This window comes from Hippoglossus stenolepis, chromosome 24 (assembly GCF_022539355.2).
Source record: "Hippoglossus stenolepis isolate QCI-W04-F060 chromosome 24, HSTE1.2, whole genome shotgun sequence".
Classification (NCBI taxonomy): domain Eukaryota; kingdom Metazoa; phylum Chordata; class Actinopteri; order Pleuronectiformes; family Pleuronectidae; genus Hippoglossus; species Hippoglossus stenolepis.
The window spans coordinates 2,905,444-2,919,311 of NC_061506.1; the positions used below are offsets into that span (position 1 = coordinate 2,905,444).

General features: G+C 45.4%; 1 protein-coding gene across 1 annotated transcript in view; it reads left to right on the top strand.

The window, feature by feature from the left end:
- Positions 1-753: 753 nt before the first annotated feature.
- Positions 754-13,868, top strand: part of LOC118103229 (fidgetin) — a 32,237-nt gene continuing 19,122 nt past the window's right edge. The window contains exons 1-2 of the mRNA XM_035149950.1: positions 754-979; positions 1,849-1,879. Of these exons, the coding sequence (XP_035005841.1) occupies positions 1,855-1,879 (25 nt within the window). The 5' untranslated portion in view covers positions 754-979; positions 1,849-1,854. The remainder of the gene's footprint in view (positions 980-1,848; positions 1,880-13,868) is intronic.

Sequence of the window (13,868 nt, forward strand, 5' to 3'; positions counted from 1 at the left end):
GGGGGGTCTTCCAATGCATTAAAGGGCTGTACGTTAATTGTACTGCTTTATCCTTAGAATAAAACATATGTATGTTTGGTTAACACTTAATCTGTATTAACAGATTTGCCCAATCTGACAGATTTGGGGGCCTCCTGGTTTCCTTCTGGACAGAAGCACGGATGTGATGGGCCCCTCTGTGTAAATTTTGGCCCCTGATTTAGAAAAATCCTTCATCTGCCCCTGCGTCAGACGACAGCTGAAAGGTCAGAGGTTAGTTGAGATACTTTATCTGTGCAATTGTTTTAAAAAGTAAATTCCACATTTGCTGGATCAGAAATATACTTATTTCACATGCATTACAAAAAATATTATGTGTCACCTTTAATTTGTTGTTTATTTCAGTGTAATTACAGATTTTCTACAACAAAAAGACATTATGACAAACCAGTGGAATAAACACCCACTTTGCTCCAACACATTAATACACTTCTTCTGCTTCAGGACTGAAATCTAGAATCTTTTTACGTTGTATCACCTTTAATTTCTTCGTGTTGGACTTCCATCTTTAAAGCCTCACTCCTTCTTCCCTCCTTCACTTCTCTGTGCATCTCTCCATCACTTTGCCAACTCTCCATATAAACCACACTCATAATAAGCTTATGGGAATAATTGGATTTTTTTATTTCTAACACCCAGCCTCTTTCTCTTTTTTCCCTCGTGGTGACGCATGCGCAGTGGGGTGCGCACTGGTCAGTCTGAGAAGCAGCTGTTCCAGGGCTGGTGAAATTCCAACATGGCAGTGGCTGTGGTCAGTGCTCGCCGCGATAACTTGGGATGCTTTCGTCTTGTGCGCAGCCCGGCGTAACACCCCTCAATCTGTCCGCATTACGCGCTCCAACCCGGGCGTCGATGCGACCCTGAACACCCCCTCACCCACCCACCCATCTTCCCCAGCAGCACGAGAGAGGTCGACCCGTCGCCAGGAGGAGAAAAGCAGGTAAGGACGGAGAGGAGAGTCCGCTGCTGCAACTAGACACAGAGTCAGCGTGTGCATGCGCCTGTGCACGCCGGATTAATGCATGCGTAATGTGCAATGTGCAGTTTGGCAAGTTGCGAGGTCTGTGCGCGGATTCCTCTGTGCGTAATTTGGGCTTTTTTTATATGATTTGCAAGGAGCGCACCTGCGCCACGGTTAAAAATCGCAGAGGAGCGGACACGTAGGCTTCTCTCCCGGTGTCTGTGCCGTGTGTGCAGCGTCTCATCGCACACGCGCATCATAATGATGATTATGATAATAATGATAATGTGCAACTTGCAGCAGGAGGCTCCAGCAGCCGCGGTGCTGCAGCGGGCTCGGCTACAACAAGTTGCCCCGTGCATGCGCTGCGCAGAGCGGATCCACAGCCCTGCCTCCCCCCTGCATGTGTGTTCCATGTTTTTAACTTCGACCCCATTGAGCTGCACTAGTTGATTTCACCCCCTCCTCCTCCTCCTCCTCTTCCTCCTCCTCCGTCTCCCTCCCTCCCTCCCTGCAAGCCTCCCCATTCACTCACCCACCACCACCACCTCTGCTGCCTGACATCCCGGGCTCCACTTTCTAATGAGATGCATGTGGGTTAGACGCCTCTCTCCTATTGAGTTGCTCCTGCAGGGCCCACCTTGATACCCGAGCACTGCTGGACCTTCCACAAATATAACAGAAAAAGAAAAATCTAACAGAAAAGTATTTAGTCAAGTAAAGTTTTTTTTAATTCAGAGGAAATCCTTCAATTTTTTTCCTCCTCAAATTAATTCCAATGCTCTCATCTCTTCTTCTTCTTCTTCTTCTTCTTCTTCTTCTTCTTCTTCTTCTCCTCCCTGTTCCAGCACGACATGATCAGCAGCAGCAGCGTCTATGGTAGGTCCACTTTTCTATCTTACTTTTGCACTTTATGCCTTTTTACCTCATGCAGGATGCACAGGGTGTGTTTATTTATATTTCAAACAAATTTTTAAAGTGTTAGTTTTTATTTTATCTATAATATTACTGCAGCCGTCAGATTTCCCATCTTTATTTCTGCAGCCATGGTAAACACACATCAGTGACAGCACCTATTTATTAATATTTGGTGACTAATAACATTTGAATTACACGTAACACAACATTACACTTGGCTTCACTTGCAGCTCTAATTGGATTTTGCTGTTTTGTTTGTGTTAAATTACAAATCTGTCGAGGAATATTACACCTTTTTTAAATCTGAAGGTTAATGAGGTAGATCAGAGTGTTGTTTTTTGTGCTTATTCGTGCACACACACACACACACACACACACACACACACTTACACTTACACTTACACACGATGCTGTGCAGAGTTTTTATTTTGATTGAAGCATAAAAATAGATTCCTGAGGATTTGATTGCCCCACAGTGAACGAGGCCTCAATTATTGCCTCAAAAATAAAATTTCATATTTTGGATTTTTACTCAGTATTTGCACTTTATAAATATTTGAATTTAATTTGATTGAAAATTATTTTTTTGTATGGTCCTGTGAGGGGAAATGTTTGTTAACAACAAGAACAACAACAATGTCGATGACACACACACACACACACACACACACACACACACACACACACACACACACACACACACACACAGATTTCAGGTGTTTTACACAACAATCCACGTTCGGCATCGAGAGTGTTGTTGTTGTAATTTTACAACAGTCGTCCCACCCTGTTGATGTAGTTTTCTGATGAATGACCACGCTGGAGAGACCATGCCGTGCCGCACACACAACAACACACACACACACACACACACACACACACACACACACAGAGGCTCAAGTGCTACGGTTGCACATTCTTGGTTTCCATAGCAGTTATTAGTGAGGACTCAACCTTTCACCATTGATCTCTCTCTGCTCTCTGATCTCTCTCTCTCTCTCTCTCTCTCTCTCTCTCTCTCACACACACACACACACACACACACAGTTGTTTTGCTTCATGTCATATACTATTACCTCCTTTCTCCTGGTCGTGCACTTGTGTGTGTGTGTGTGTGTATGTGTGTAAATATCTACTTTGTGTTTACATGTATGAGTGTGTCCATACACTCAAACTCCAGCTGTAATGAAAACACACAATGTAGGAAGACACATCCCTGTTGCACCTGATCTGTGGGAAATGATGTAAAATCACATCGGAACACGGGTTTGCTTTTATTGATCATCCACATTTTATTTCCACTTTTGATATTTTTAATATCCTAACAACAATTGTGAGTCTTCTAACACGATTAGATTTTATTAGAGACACACAATTTGAGAATTGCATTTTAAAAGCTATTGCCAAAAAACAAAGGAAAAGAGGGAGAATTAAGTTAATAGATGAGTTTTGAAATGCAAGCTTGTGAGTGTGTGTGAGTGTGTGAGTGTGTGTGAGAGAGAGCGCGAGGCGGCGGAGCTCAGGCGCAGCCGTCCGTGCATGTGTCTGTTTCTGTGTGTAATGTAAATAATGTAGATACTCAGCGGTTTGTTTATTCCTCTAAGTCTATTTGTTTGCTACAGTCCTCGGCTTAAGATCCGTCCCTCTGCAGCCGCTGTCTGCGCGTGTTGCGGTGACAGTAGCAATAATCCCCCTCATTATACACATAACGTATCGCCTCACATCTCTGGCAGCCCCCCGATACGGCTAATAGGGACAGAGAGAGGAGGGATAATAGGACGAGAGGAGAGAAACTGCTTTACAAACAGGCGAACCCTTTACTCTCCCTTTATTTATCTAAATATGGACTTTTCCCTCAAATGAATAGAGAGAGCCGGTGTGTGCCTACCAGGGTGGCGGAGCTACTCCCAGCGGGACCGTATAAATAAATTATCCTGACACTTTCTATCAGTCTGTAATGTTTACCATTAAAAGCTGTTTTACCGTCCCGGAGCCACCGGCGTGCGATCCGGCCCCGGCCCCCGTGGGACCAGATGTAAGGCGAAGTGGGGAAATATTGTGCTTTTTACACACACACAGGGAGAGAGAGAGAGAGAGAGAGAGTGTGTGAGTCTGCGCCGCGGCCGTATCAGTGGATTTCTCCTGTCGGCGCGTCCTGACAAAGGGCCCCTTCAAACGAGATCCAGGCAGGGTTGTCATCTTTTAGCAAATATGTTAAGTGTTATCTTTTGTGCTCTCGGCTCGCCGGGCGGAGCTGGACCCCATGGGAGCCCGGCGCATGCAAATAGAACAAATCCCTCTCGGACCTGTCTGTCTGTTTCACTCTCTCCATTTCTCTCTCTCTGTCTTCTCATCTCTCCCACCCCCCCCCCCTCCATCACCAGCACTTTCTCCACGTTTGCTCGACAGTGCGTCAGCCTGTCTTGTCTCCTCGCTCTCTCATCTATTTCACTCTTTGTCCACTTATTTCCCCTCCTCTCTCTCTCTCCATCTCTCCATCTTCCCCTCTTTCTCTCTTCGTCCCAGAAGACAGTGTGTGTGTGTGTGTCAGCTAACTGTACTGGCTGTGTCGTCTTTGTGTGTTTCCCAGCATGCTCGCTGACAGCCCCTCCTCGCCGATCTAAGTTCCTCTCTCCCTCCCAGAGACGGCGGGCAGCTGTCGGTACAGCGCCGCTGCCTGAGACGTGTTCCTTGCGTAGATGAGCGGACGCCAATTCCTTAAATCCTTGACACCATGATCCACTCAAACCTCCCCTCCTCCTCCTCCTCCCTCTTCCATTGGCTAAAAAGGGGGTTTTGGGGTTTATTTTTTTACTGACACTTCATCCTCATCACTTCCCTGCTCCCAGTGCTGACTGGTTATTATCCAGTCAAAATCTGATGGGGGTATTTGAGGTGAGGGGCATCCACACAGGTCTGACTCAGGGGTGAATCCTACTTAGTTCCCTGAACGCTCTGGTGTGATATTCTAGCCAATGGTCAGGATGTGATTTGAAAGTTTTCCAGTTAAAAACTAAACGATTTAAAGAAATGAAATGGGAGTTTTTGGTTGAGTCAGAGGTAAACAACAGCAGCTGCAGGGTCAGCTCAGGTCTGTGGGACTGGATGGAACCAAAACTGATTCAAGATCAGTGTCCACCTCTTGTTCTTCCATCCTTTCTCTTAAATCCATTTCCATGTTAATTCCAACATTATCTTCCTCCCTCTGAACCCTGAATCCCCCAAAATGTTTGAAGTTCCTCCGTTTTATGCAACGCGTCATTTTCGTAGGTTTTAATCAAATCAAAGCTGTAGTCTTTTTTTCCTCCTCTCCCTCCTACCTCATTTTTGCGAGCCGCTGCCCCCTTTTCTGAATTTTAAGCAGACCCCGCTCATCTCCCTTTTACTCTTCAGCGGCAATCTCCGCCACCCATGGCCCGGATTCTCCGCCAGATATTAAAACGTTCAGCGTGTGGAAGCGTTAAATATGCTAAGGACTTATAAAAAAAAAAAGAAAAATCCAACTTCCACTTTGGAATATTCCGCACCATTAGACCTCGGCAGACATGGCGGCACGCAGCTTATCCTTTACATTGTGCCGTCAAATGAGAAAACGCCGTTTCTAATTAGGTTATTGCCGTGGAAGTGTTAACTTAAATTGTGCATTGGCGTGTGGAGAAGCTCGCCACTCGTCTGGCCTGGTGACGCCAACGACGAGTTTTGTTTTACAGGGGCCAGAGAAAATGACAGCTATGAGAGAGGAAGGATCTGACTGTAATCTCTCTCTCTCTGGCCGGCTCTGGCTGGATGATCTGATTTTGTTAACAGCGAGCCTTGGCTAGATGGTGGCCGTCTGCCGCCGCCGCCCCTTCCTCCCCCTCTGCCCCCTCCACCACCACCTCCCAGTCTGCAGCTGAACGTCTTGATTAGCGAGGCATCTTTGCGCGAGAGCTGCAAGTTAGTCTGGGGGACACTTTTTTTTTTTGTGTCTGCGAGGCGGCAAAGGTGTGCGTGCGCGTTAATGAACAATGGCTCATTGTGTGTGTGTGTGTGTGTGTGTGTGTGTGTGTGTGTGTGTGTGTGTGTGTGTGTGTGTGTGTGTGTGTGTGTGTGTGTGTGTGTGTGTGTGTGTGTGTGTGTGTGTGTGTGTGTTTAAGCTTGGTGAGCTGCCAGGCCGATGGACACAAAGGGATGTTGAGTGGCTGGGCGTGTGGCACAGCATCACCCAGCTCCCTGTGGCCTCTGGGAGACGGACACAAACCGGGAGCAAGAGCAAAAACACCTGCTAAAGCTGAACAGAGCTCGCAGCGACAAAATATTTGTTATTGATTAGATGATCGATTAGTCGAGTGATTTTTTTGAGTTATCAATTTAAAATAAAGTGGAAAAAGTGGCAAAAACGGCAGCCACAACTTCCGAGAGGCCAGGGAACATGAACATTTACAGTATAAGTTTCTCTTTTATCTGTCAATCGATTGATTAACAAACTTTCCGAGACTGAGAAACTGCAGATTCTTTTACTGGAGGAGCTGGAAGCAGAGAAGTGATGCAGCCGGGCTTGTTGGGAAAGAAAGGTGTTTGTATTATTAAGTGTGATTATGTCTGCTTATGCTTGTACCCCGTGTGTGTGTGTGTGTGTGTGTGTGTGTGTGTGTGTGTGTGTGTGTGTGTGTGTGTGTGTGTGTGTGTGTGTGTGTGTGTGTGTGTGTGTGTGTGTGTGTGTGTGTGTGTGTGTGTGTGTTGCGGGCCAAGTTTTCCCCACTGGAAGCAGGCGAGAGCATTAGGATGTTGCTTGTACGACTCTGTTGGCAGGATGGACACATGTGGTAGATAACTAATGATAGCATGCAGCGTATAATGAGATCCTACTCTCCGTCTGTCTCCCCTACCTGGCATCATGCATTAACCATACAAGAGGAAGAGGAGGCACGCATGGTATTGACTTTTGAGTGGGTGTCTGCTTGTCCGTTGTTGTTTTGTTTAGTACTCAGAGGTCAGCATGGCTGCAAGCGCCGCACATTTATAACAAGTGTTGTTTTTTTTGTGTTTTACTTTCATGGCAGGAGCTCGTTTTTTTTTTGTGTTTTTTTTTTTTGGTCGGACGAGCATCTCCCCTCATCAGCGCCCCTTGAGCTCCGTTAAATGGTCGTAAATTGATTTTGGATGTGCTGCAATGTATATGCTTAACAAGCCAAATGGGTTCAGTTTGTGGGTTAGTTTGTGTGTTCAGAAGATTATTCTATTAATGTATTCCACACACTCATGAACCGCAGTGTGCTGTGTGAAGGAGGGAGGCATTGGCAGCGCTCCATCTTCTTGCCCAGTAACATATATTTATCCTCTTCACTACACAATCCTCTAGGCTGCTCGAATCCCCCAGGGGGTCCCGATGACATGCTTACTAATGTGTGCTTTGGAAACCGAGTGCTATTGTATCCCCTAAATCTCACAAAGCACTGTATGATTTGCCCATTGTCGTGAAATCGCTTTGCTTGTGCCAAGTACTTGCATCTCACAGAGGCTTAATGCTTTGAGGGTTTCAGGGACAGCTTCGAGTTCCTCTTTTGTTGATTTCGGGGAAATGTGCCAAGACCGCTGCGCTGAATATTGTTTTGAGCACGGAGGAGGGAGGGGAAGGAGGGCCATTGCCAAGCGACTCCATTGAGCCCCGTGAATGGGCCATTCATATTTAGGAGAATCACCCAGATGCCATATTGTTGGCTCAACAACGCTAAATATTCTCCAACAAGGATGGGATTGTAGCAGGTTTTTGAATTGTGCCAGTGCAGAAAAGGACATTGGGAAATTGGGGGGAAAATAAGTGTTCAGCCTTCAGTTTGTCTGAAAATGGTGAATAGTGAAGCAACAACCAATACAAGTGTGACATGATAGTGTGCTCTTGCAAGAATTGTATGTATTTTCTCAAAGATTTTCTTCACAGCATGTGCAGTTATTTTTTCTTTAAAACTTCTGCTTTAGTCTGCTCTGGATTTCACTCTAATATTATATTTTAGATTATATATACGTGCAACTATCAAATAAGTTAAATAGGAATATGTACTTTATTATATAGTATTTCTATTTTTATTCATATTTATATTCTTAAACAATTTCCCCTTACGCTGCTACTTCCTTCAAGCTGCTGTGTCATATCTGAATTTCCTCTACGGAGGATCAGTAAAGGTTTATCTAATCTTATCTTATCTTTTCTTAACACACAAACATTATAAATTGATTAAATATTGTTAATAAATAGGGAAGCCCAAATTGAATTGTCCTTAAATTTCTTCGTACAGCAGCAGCTACAAAACCCTCAACCTTAACAAATACATAAGATCAGATAGACTTTATTGATCCCACACTAGATAAATTCACAGCAGAACACATGAAAGTATAAAACAGAATAATATTATCAATAAAATAGAGAAATTTATATTCAATTAGAATTAACATTAATAATATCTGGAGTTAGTGTCTTAACTGTACTTTCAGCCTGTTGGGGTCGTAGGCTAAGCTCCTTACTGCCATTAGACTTTGTGTCTTTCCTACAAAGCAGGGCGTGTTGCTCGCCATGGCGCCCTCGGGGACAGCAGGTACTGGTGAGCGTCCCACTCACGGGGGCCGGGGCGGACTGCATGTTGTCGCAGAGGCCCCCGGAATCACTCGGAACTCCGTTGTAGCTCCGGCCGCACCGAACAACCTTGAAAGTGCCTCTGTAAGCACCCAGACTCCTGTCCCCCCCGCACCGTCAAAGGGCCTAAGACAGGACTTAGTAAAATGTCATTGTGGTCTTTTATGTCATGCATGCACTGAGTATTAATCACGGCTGGATCTGTGCCTGAGAGGCTGATCAAATTTATTGTTTGGCTGCAAGGGACAGTAATGGGTGTTTAATTACTCAATAAAAGCCCTTTTATAGATTCCCAGGCCTCCTGTGTGTTGAGCAAATGGTATTGATCCGTCTCCGGGCTGCAACATGATAGCCTGTGAAGGAGAATTAGAGCCGTTAGCCTGCTAGCGCTTTCTCATTCATTAGCTGCATTAGCCAGAGGGTGGTTAAGACGCAGCATCGCCGTTAATACCAGAGTCTCAGAGGTTCTTGTGTCCGCCTTGTGCTGTAAAGCTCTGTGCACCTCATTTACACAAATATGGATTAGATGAGCAATGAATAACATTGACCCCAGTAGGAAAGTGTTTCAATAACAATATCCAGGAGGGTTGTTTTTCTTTTAAACATTTCCCTCAGTGCCGCTTTTTCAGCGGAATGACCGTGGTGTAATCCACGGGACTAAAATTGATGACGCTGAGCTGTGAGCTGCGTTAGTCAGGCTACCATGTTTAATCCCACCACTTCCCCACCTTCTAATCTGTAATCTGACGACTCCTCCTCCTCCTCCACCTCCTCCTCCTCCTCCTCCTCCTCCTCCTACTCTTCATCCTCCGAGGCCTAATTCTGGATCTCCATCTGCGAGGGCGATCTCCTCCCAGCGCAGTCTGGAGAGCAGCACTCAGAAGGAGGAAAAGGCTGAATGATAATGACAGTGAGCCTCACCGTGTCTCCATATGGTTTTCCATTCATGCATTCATGCAGGGATACATGTTCGGTGTTTAAATTCAGGCCTGCACGTCTTCCTCTGTATTTTAGTCTCTTTTTTTTTTTGGACCAACCGCATCTGCCTTGTGTTCATTGTTCTTTTATGTTCAGAGCATATTGCTGTGTCTGTGAACCGGCTCCACTCCTCTTGATGCACGGCACAACCACGGCAATCTCTCCCTTGATGTGTCTATATCAAATGAATGTGGCCTATTACAGACGTGGCGGAGTCAGTTGGGCGGCTTTGTGGACGGAGGAGGGCCTGCAAGGGACCATGAAAGAGACATTGTCCAATATGGACCATACAGTTCCTTTGTAGATAAATGGATTTTCATGCTTATCAACGCGCACAGTGACTTGAGTGAAAACTGTGGAAAATGTGGAATTATTCTCACTCCACGGCCGTACACATGGACAACTGTAGTTTCAAGTGTGTGTGGTCTGCCATTGTGCAGCAGAGAGCCTTTTTATATGGGCTTAAGATTCAATTAGGAGCAATGTGCACCGTTAATGTCACAGATGTGCATCACACACGGAGCCAAGTTTATCTCGCTGGTACAACAGTACTCACTCACTGTATTTATATTACTGCTGCATTTATTTCTAAAGGGTCACATATTAAACTACAATAAATATACATTTTAACATTTTATTTATTTATTTATAATAGTTTTTGTTATGGACCAAAAATTTCACAATATGTATAATTGTGTTTATATTAGAAATCGCCATTTACATTTACATAATATTATGTGAATATACTTTTTTTACGCAAAACATTTGTGACTGTGAAAAAACTAAACTCTGCGATTGTTTCACGTTGATTTTAGATCGTGACTTCGCAGTGAGCTCGGAAGCAAAGCAAACGTTTAGATGACATCATATCATTATTTTTAATCTCATAACAGTAGCGTCTCTCGGGACCTCCAGCTTTCAGCGCCGTGAATTGGCTCATCCTTTTAGCCTGCTAAGCTAACATAACGTCAGAGCCGCTTAAAGCAATCATGGGAACGTTAGCTTAAGCAGCTACAGTCGAGAGCTGTCAACTGTATTATTGAGTGTGAATCCGATATTAACACGTTGTCACATGTCGCGCTTCAGCACTTTGTCAATGTTGCTGTTATCTATTAAGAAAACACTCAAATGCTAGTTTTAAATCCTCTTTAATTGATTTGACAATTAACATGTGAATGTTGAGGATATTACTAATACCTAAGTAAATGATTTTTTATAATTTTGGTACAATCATATCTTGTAACCATATCACAAATATTTAAGTATAACTTGCCTGGAATTGTTAAAATAATAAGACAACATGATTTGTAGCTGTAACAAAGCGGATACTTATATATATTTGTTATATTTAGAACATGGCACAATGAAAGATCCACAGATGTATAGTAAGTAACAATAATAATTAGAGTAATAATAGCAGCAATGATCATGGGGGCAGATCCGGACACTGAAATGCCTACAGAAGACGACAGGAGGGGAGAGATGAGAGAGCACTGAACTTCAGGAGAGAGGGGGAACATGTGTTAATGGGATATGAACCGACAGATGGACGTTCAGATGGAGGGAGAGGAAGGACCTCAGTGCATCATGGGAAGTCCCCCAGCAGTCCAGGCCTATAGCTGCTAAAGAGTCATTTTGAGTCGTAGCTGCGTTGTGGGGAATCCACGACGAACCCCCTTAGGAGCCTTCAGAGAGGAGGAAGGAAAGGAAGTAGAAAATAGGGTGAGTGCAGAATCCGAGAACAAAAGAGGACAGTGTGAGGATGGCATTTATAGAAATGCTGGAAGAGGCAAGGTTGAGGTGTCATCCTGCCTCTGAAACTCTGCTAGATAGACGACATGAGGGCGCTCGACCATTATTACCCAGCCCTTGGGTCCTCATCCCCAAATAGGAGCATATCACCATTTAGAAAATATAATCGGGAATAATGTGCGAGTTGAAATATGTTAGTTAAGCCCTTGTTTCCGGTGTGTACATATATGCACGCTTGCCCCACACACTCACACTCAGGCATTAAACCCTGTTCACATCCCGCTGCCTGTGGGGCGCGAATGAGAAGCGATGTCTACTCGATGCGGAGCCAGTGATCTAGGTAATCTGCCCGTGCAGTGGGACAGGTCTATTGGTCCACAAATCAATTGGCTTCATGTCCGTGCCATTAGGCTAACATGGCGCTGCTGAGGCGCTGAGATGGTAAACAGACTGTTTAATTCCCCTGGACACCGGCCAGGTGGACACTCCTCCTCCTCCTCCTCCTGCCTCGTCCTGATCCCTCCGTTTTATTTTGTTTCTCCCTTCCTCCCCTCGTTCTATCGTCCTCTTCCACTCCTTCCTCCACTCCACTTCAGTCAATGCGGTTATTCTCAGTGGACGAGTGCTTACAGGAATATTGCTTGGAGGGATTGTTTGTGTGTATGTGTGTGTAAAGAGGAGAGATTTTGGCCAATGAACCCTTGTTGTGCTCTGTCCTCCAGTACTGTGTCTATACTGAGTAAGTGATCCCTTGGGATGCAGTACACACATCCAGCATCCTTATCTCGCTCGCTCTCCATTCCTCTGTCTGTGTCTCTCTCCCTCTCTCCCCGGCTCTGTGTGTTTGTCTCAGTCTTTGTTTCTCTCTGTGTGAATCTGTTTCCCATTCTGTTCCTGTCTCTATCTGTCTCCCTCTTTATATATGTCCTCCACCCTCCCTCTTCCCTCCCTGTCTCCAGACTCAGGCGGCGAACGAGTACAGTAATTTAATGGGCTGCATCAAAAACAAACACACACTCATGATTAGAAAAAGGCGGATTTATGTCTGAGCAGCAGGAAGTTTACCACTTCCTCTTTTGCACAGATTCGCCAAATAAAACAACACCTCTGCCCCCCCCTCGCTCCGCCGAGCTTTTACTTTCCCTATATGGACGTGACTAATGACTTCGTTCGTACAACGTCAGCAATGCATCTTGTTTTGTGCACATCTTTTGTGCTACAGTATGGTAATTGAGTCTTGACAGATGAGTGTTGTTGGCAGTATCGCTGTTGTGTGTCTCATTTCCTGCGTGCCGTTGCCGATTGACTGATAAGATAAGAGGCCCGTCGCCACGTCTGAGGGCTGCTGCGCAACTAACAACCTGATGAACGGCAGCGCTAAAGCCTGTGATTAAGCCCGGGGAAGCGGCGTTGACTCGGGGGCGCTCGCTGGGTAATCTGCGCCCAGCGTGTGCAGCACGAGTGACGGGACTTAAAATGACTGTTGGACAGCGAACCATTAGAAATGACACAGTGTAGAAATCTGTGTTGTGCGGCCTCAGATTCGCTCACCGCGCCGTAACGTTTTTGCTGTTGCTAGGAGACGCTGAGGCCCTCGGACACATCTGGTCAGCTGTTAGTACAAGTTGTTGACAAGGGCTGGAGCTGCCGCAACAGCATGATATTGTTGACAAAATGAGGCCGTCTATGGACTTACTGTGGCTTTTTTCAGCTGCAGTGCTGAGGAGCAGGTAAATAGGGTTTTGTAAGGAGATGTACGAAGTTGTGTTGGTATTACTTTAGTACTAAAACATGAAAAATACCACAAGTTTCCAAAATGAGAATATCACAGCGTGGTTTTCAAGCCGTTTCGTCAGCCCCGCCGTCCTCGGCCTTTACTCCGCTCCCTCCTGGGACCCCGGCGGTGGAATGACATTCCCCCTCCATCAGGACAGCACCGTCACTCCTTATCACAACACTCATCACTTCAATAAATACTTCACGCCCTTTTTTCCCCGGCTGCATCCTTCTCAGCTCCTCCTCTCCTTCCTGCCTGCACCCATATCCGTCACGGAGCGGAATATGTTTATCACCCAGGGTGTCTCTTATGCCGGGGACCCAATCACAGCCTTTTTCATTTCCGAGATTTAGAGAGAAAAGCCGGCACCGAAATATCGCCCTCCTGTCAGTGCCTCCTAAAGCTGGACCGTCCTTCGTCTTTTGGAGACAAGCTTTTGTATTTTCCAGGTGACAAACAAGTAGAGATGATGTGTTTCCCTCAGGCTCGGAGCTGCGGCCCACACTAATAAATCTGTAATTATTTATTTAGTGGGAGAGTGAAAACAAGACGTTCTCTAACTGCTGCCGCTGTGAGAAATGTTGAGGAGGAGAATATGTGAAAGTGGATGAAGCTGCCAACACACAAACAAACATGCGCAGCAACACTGTTATCAAGGTCACAGTCTTTCTCACTCCAGATCAGGCTGAACTGGAGGGGAAATGCAGAGCAGAGGAGAGAGAGGTATTAAATATCTGGCGTCTGTTTGCTTCTCACAGCCTCAGTGGCTTTGAGTGGAGATGCTGTAGAAGGATGTGATGGTTACTGCCGATAATGTCTGTAACGTGCCAAAA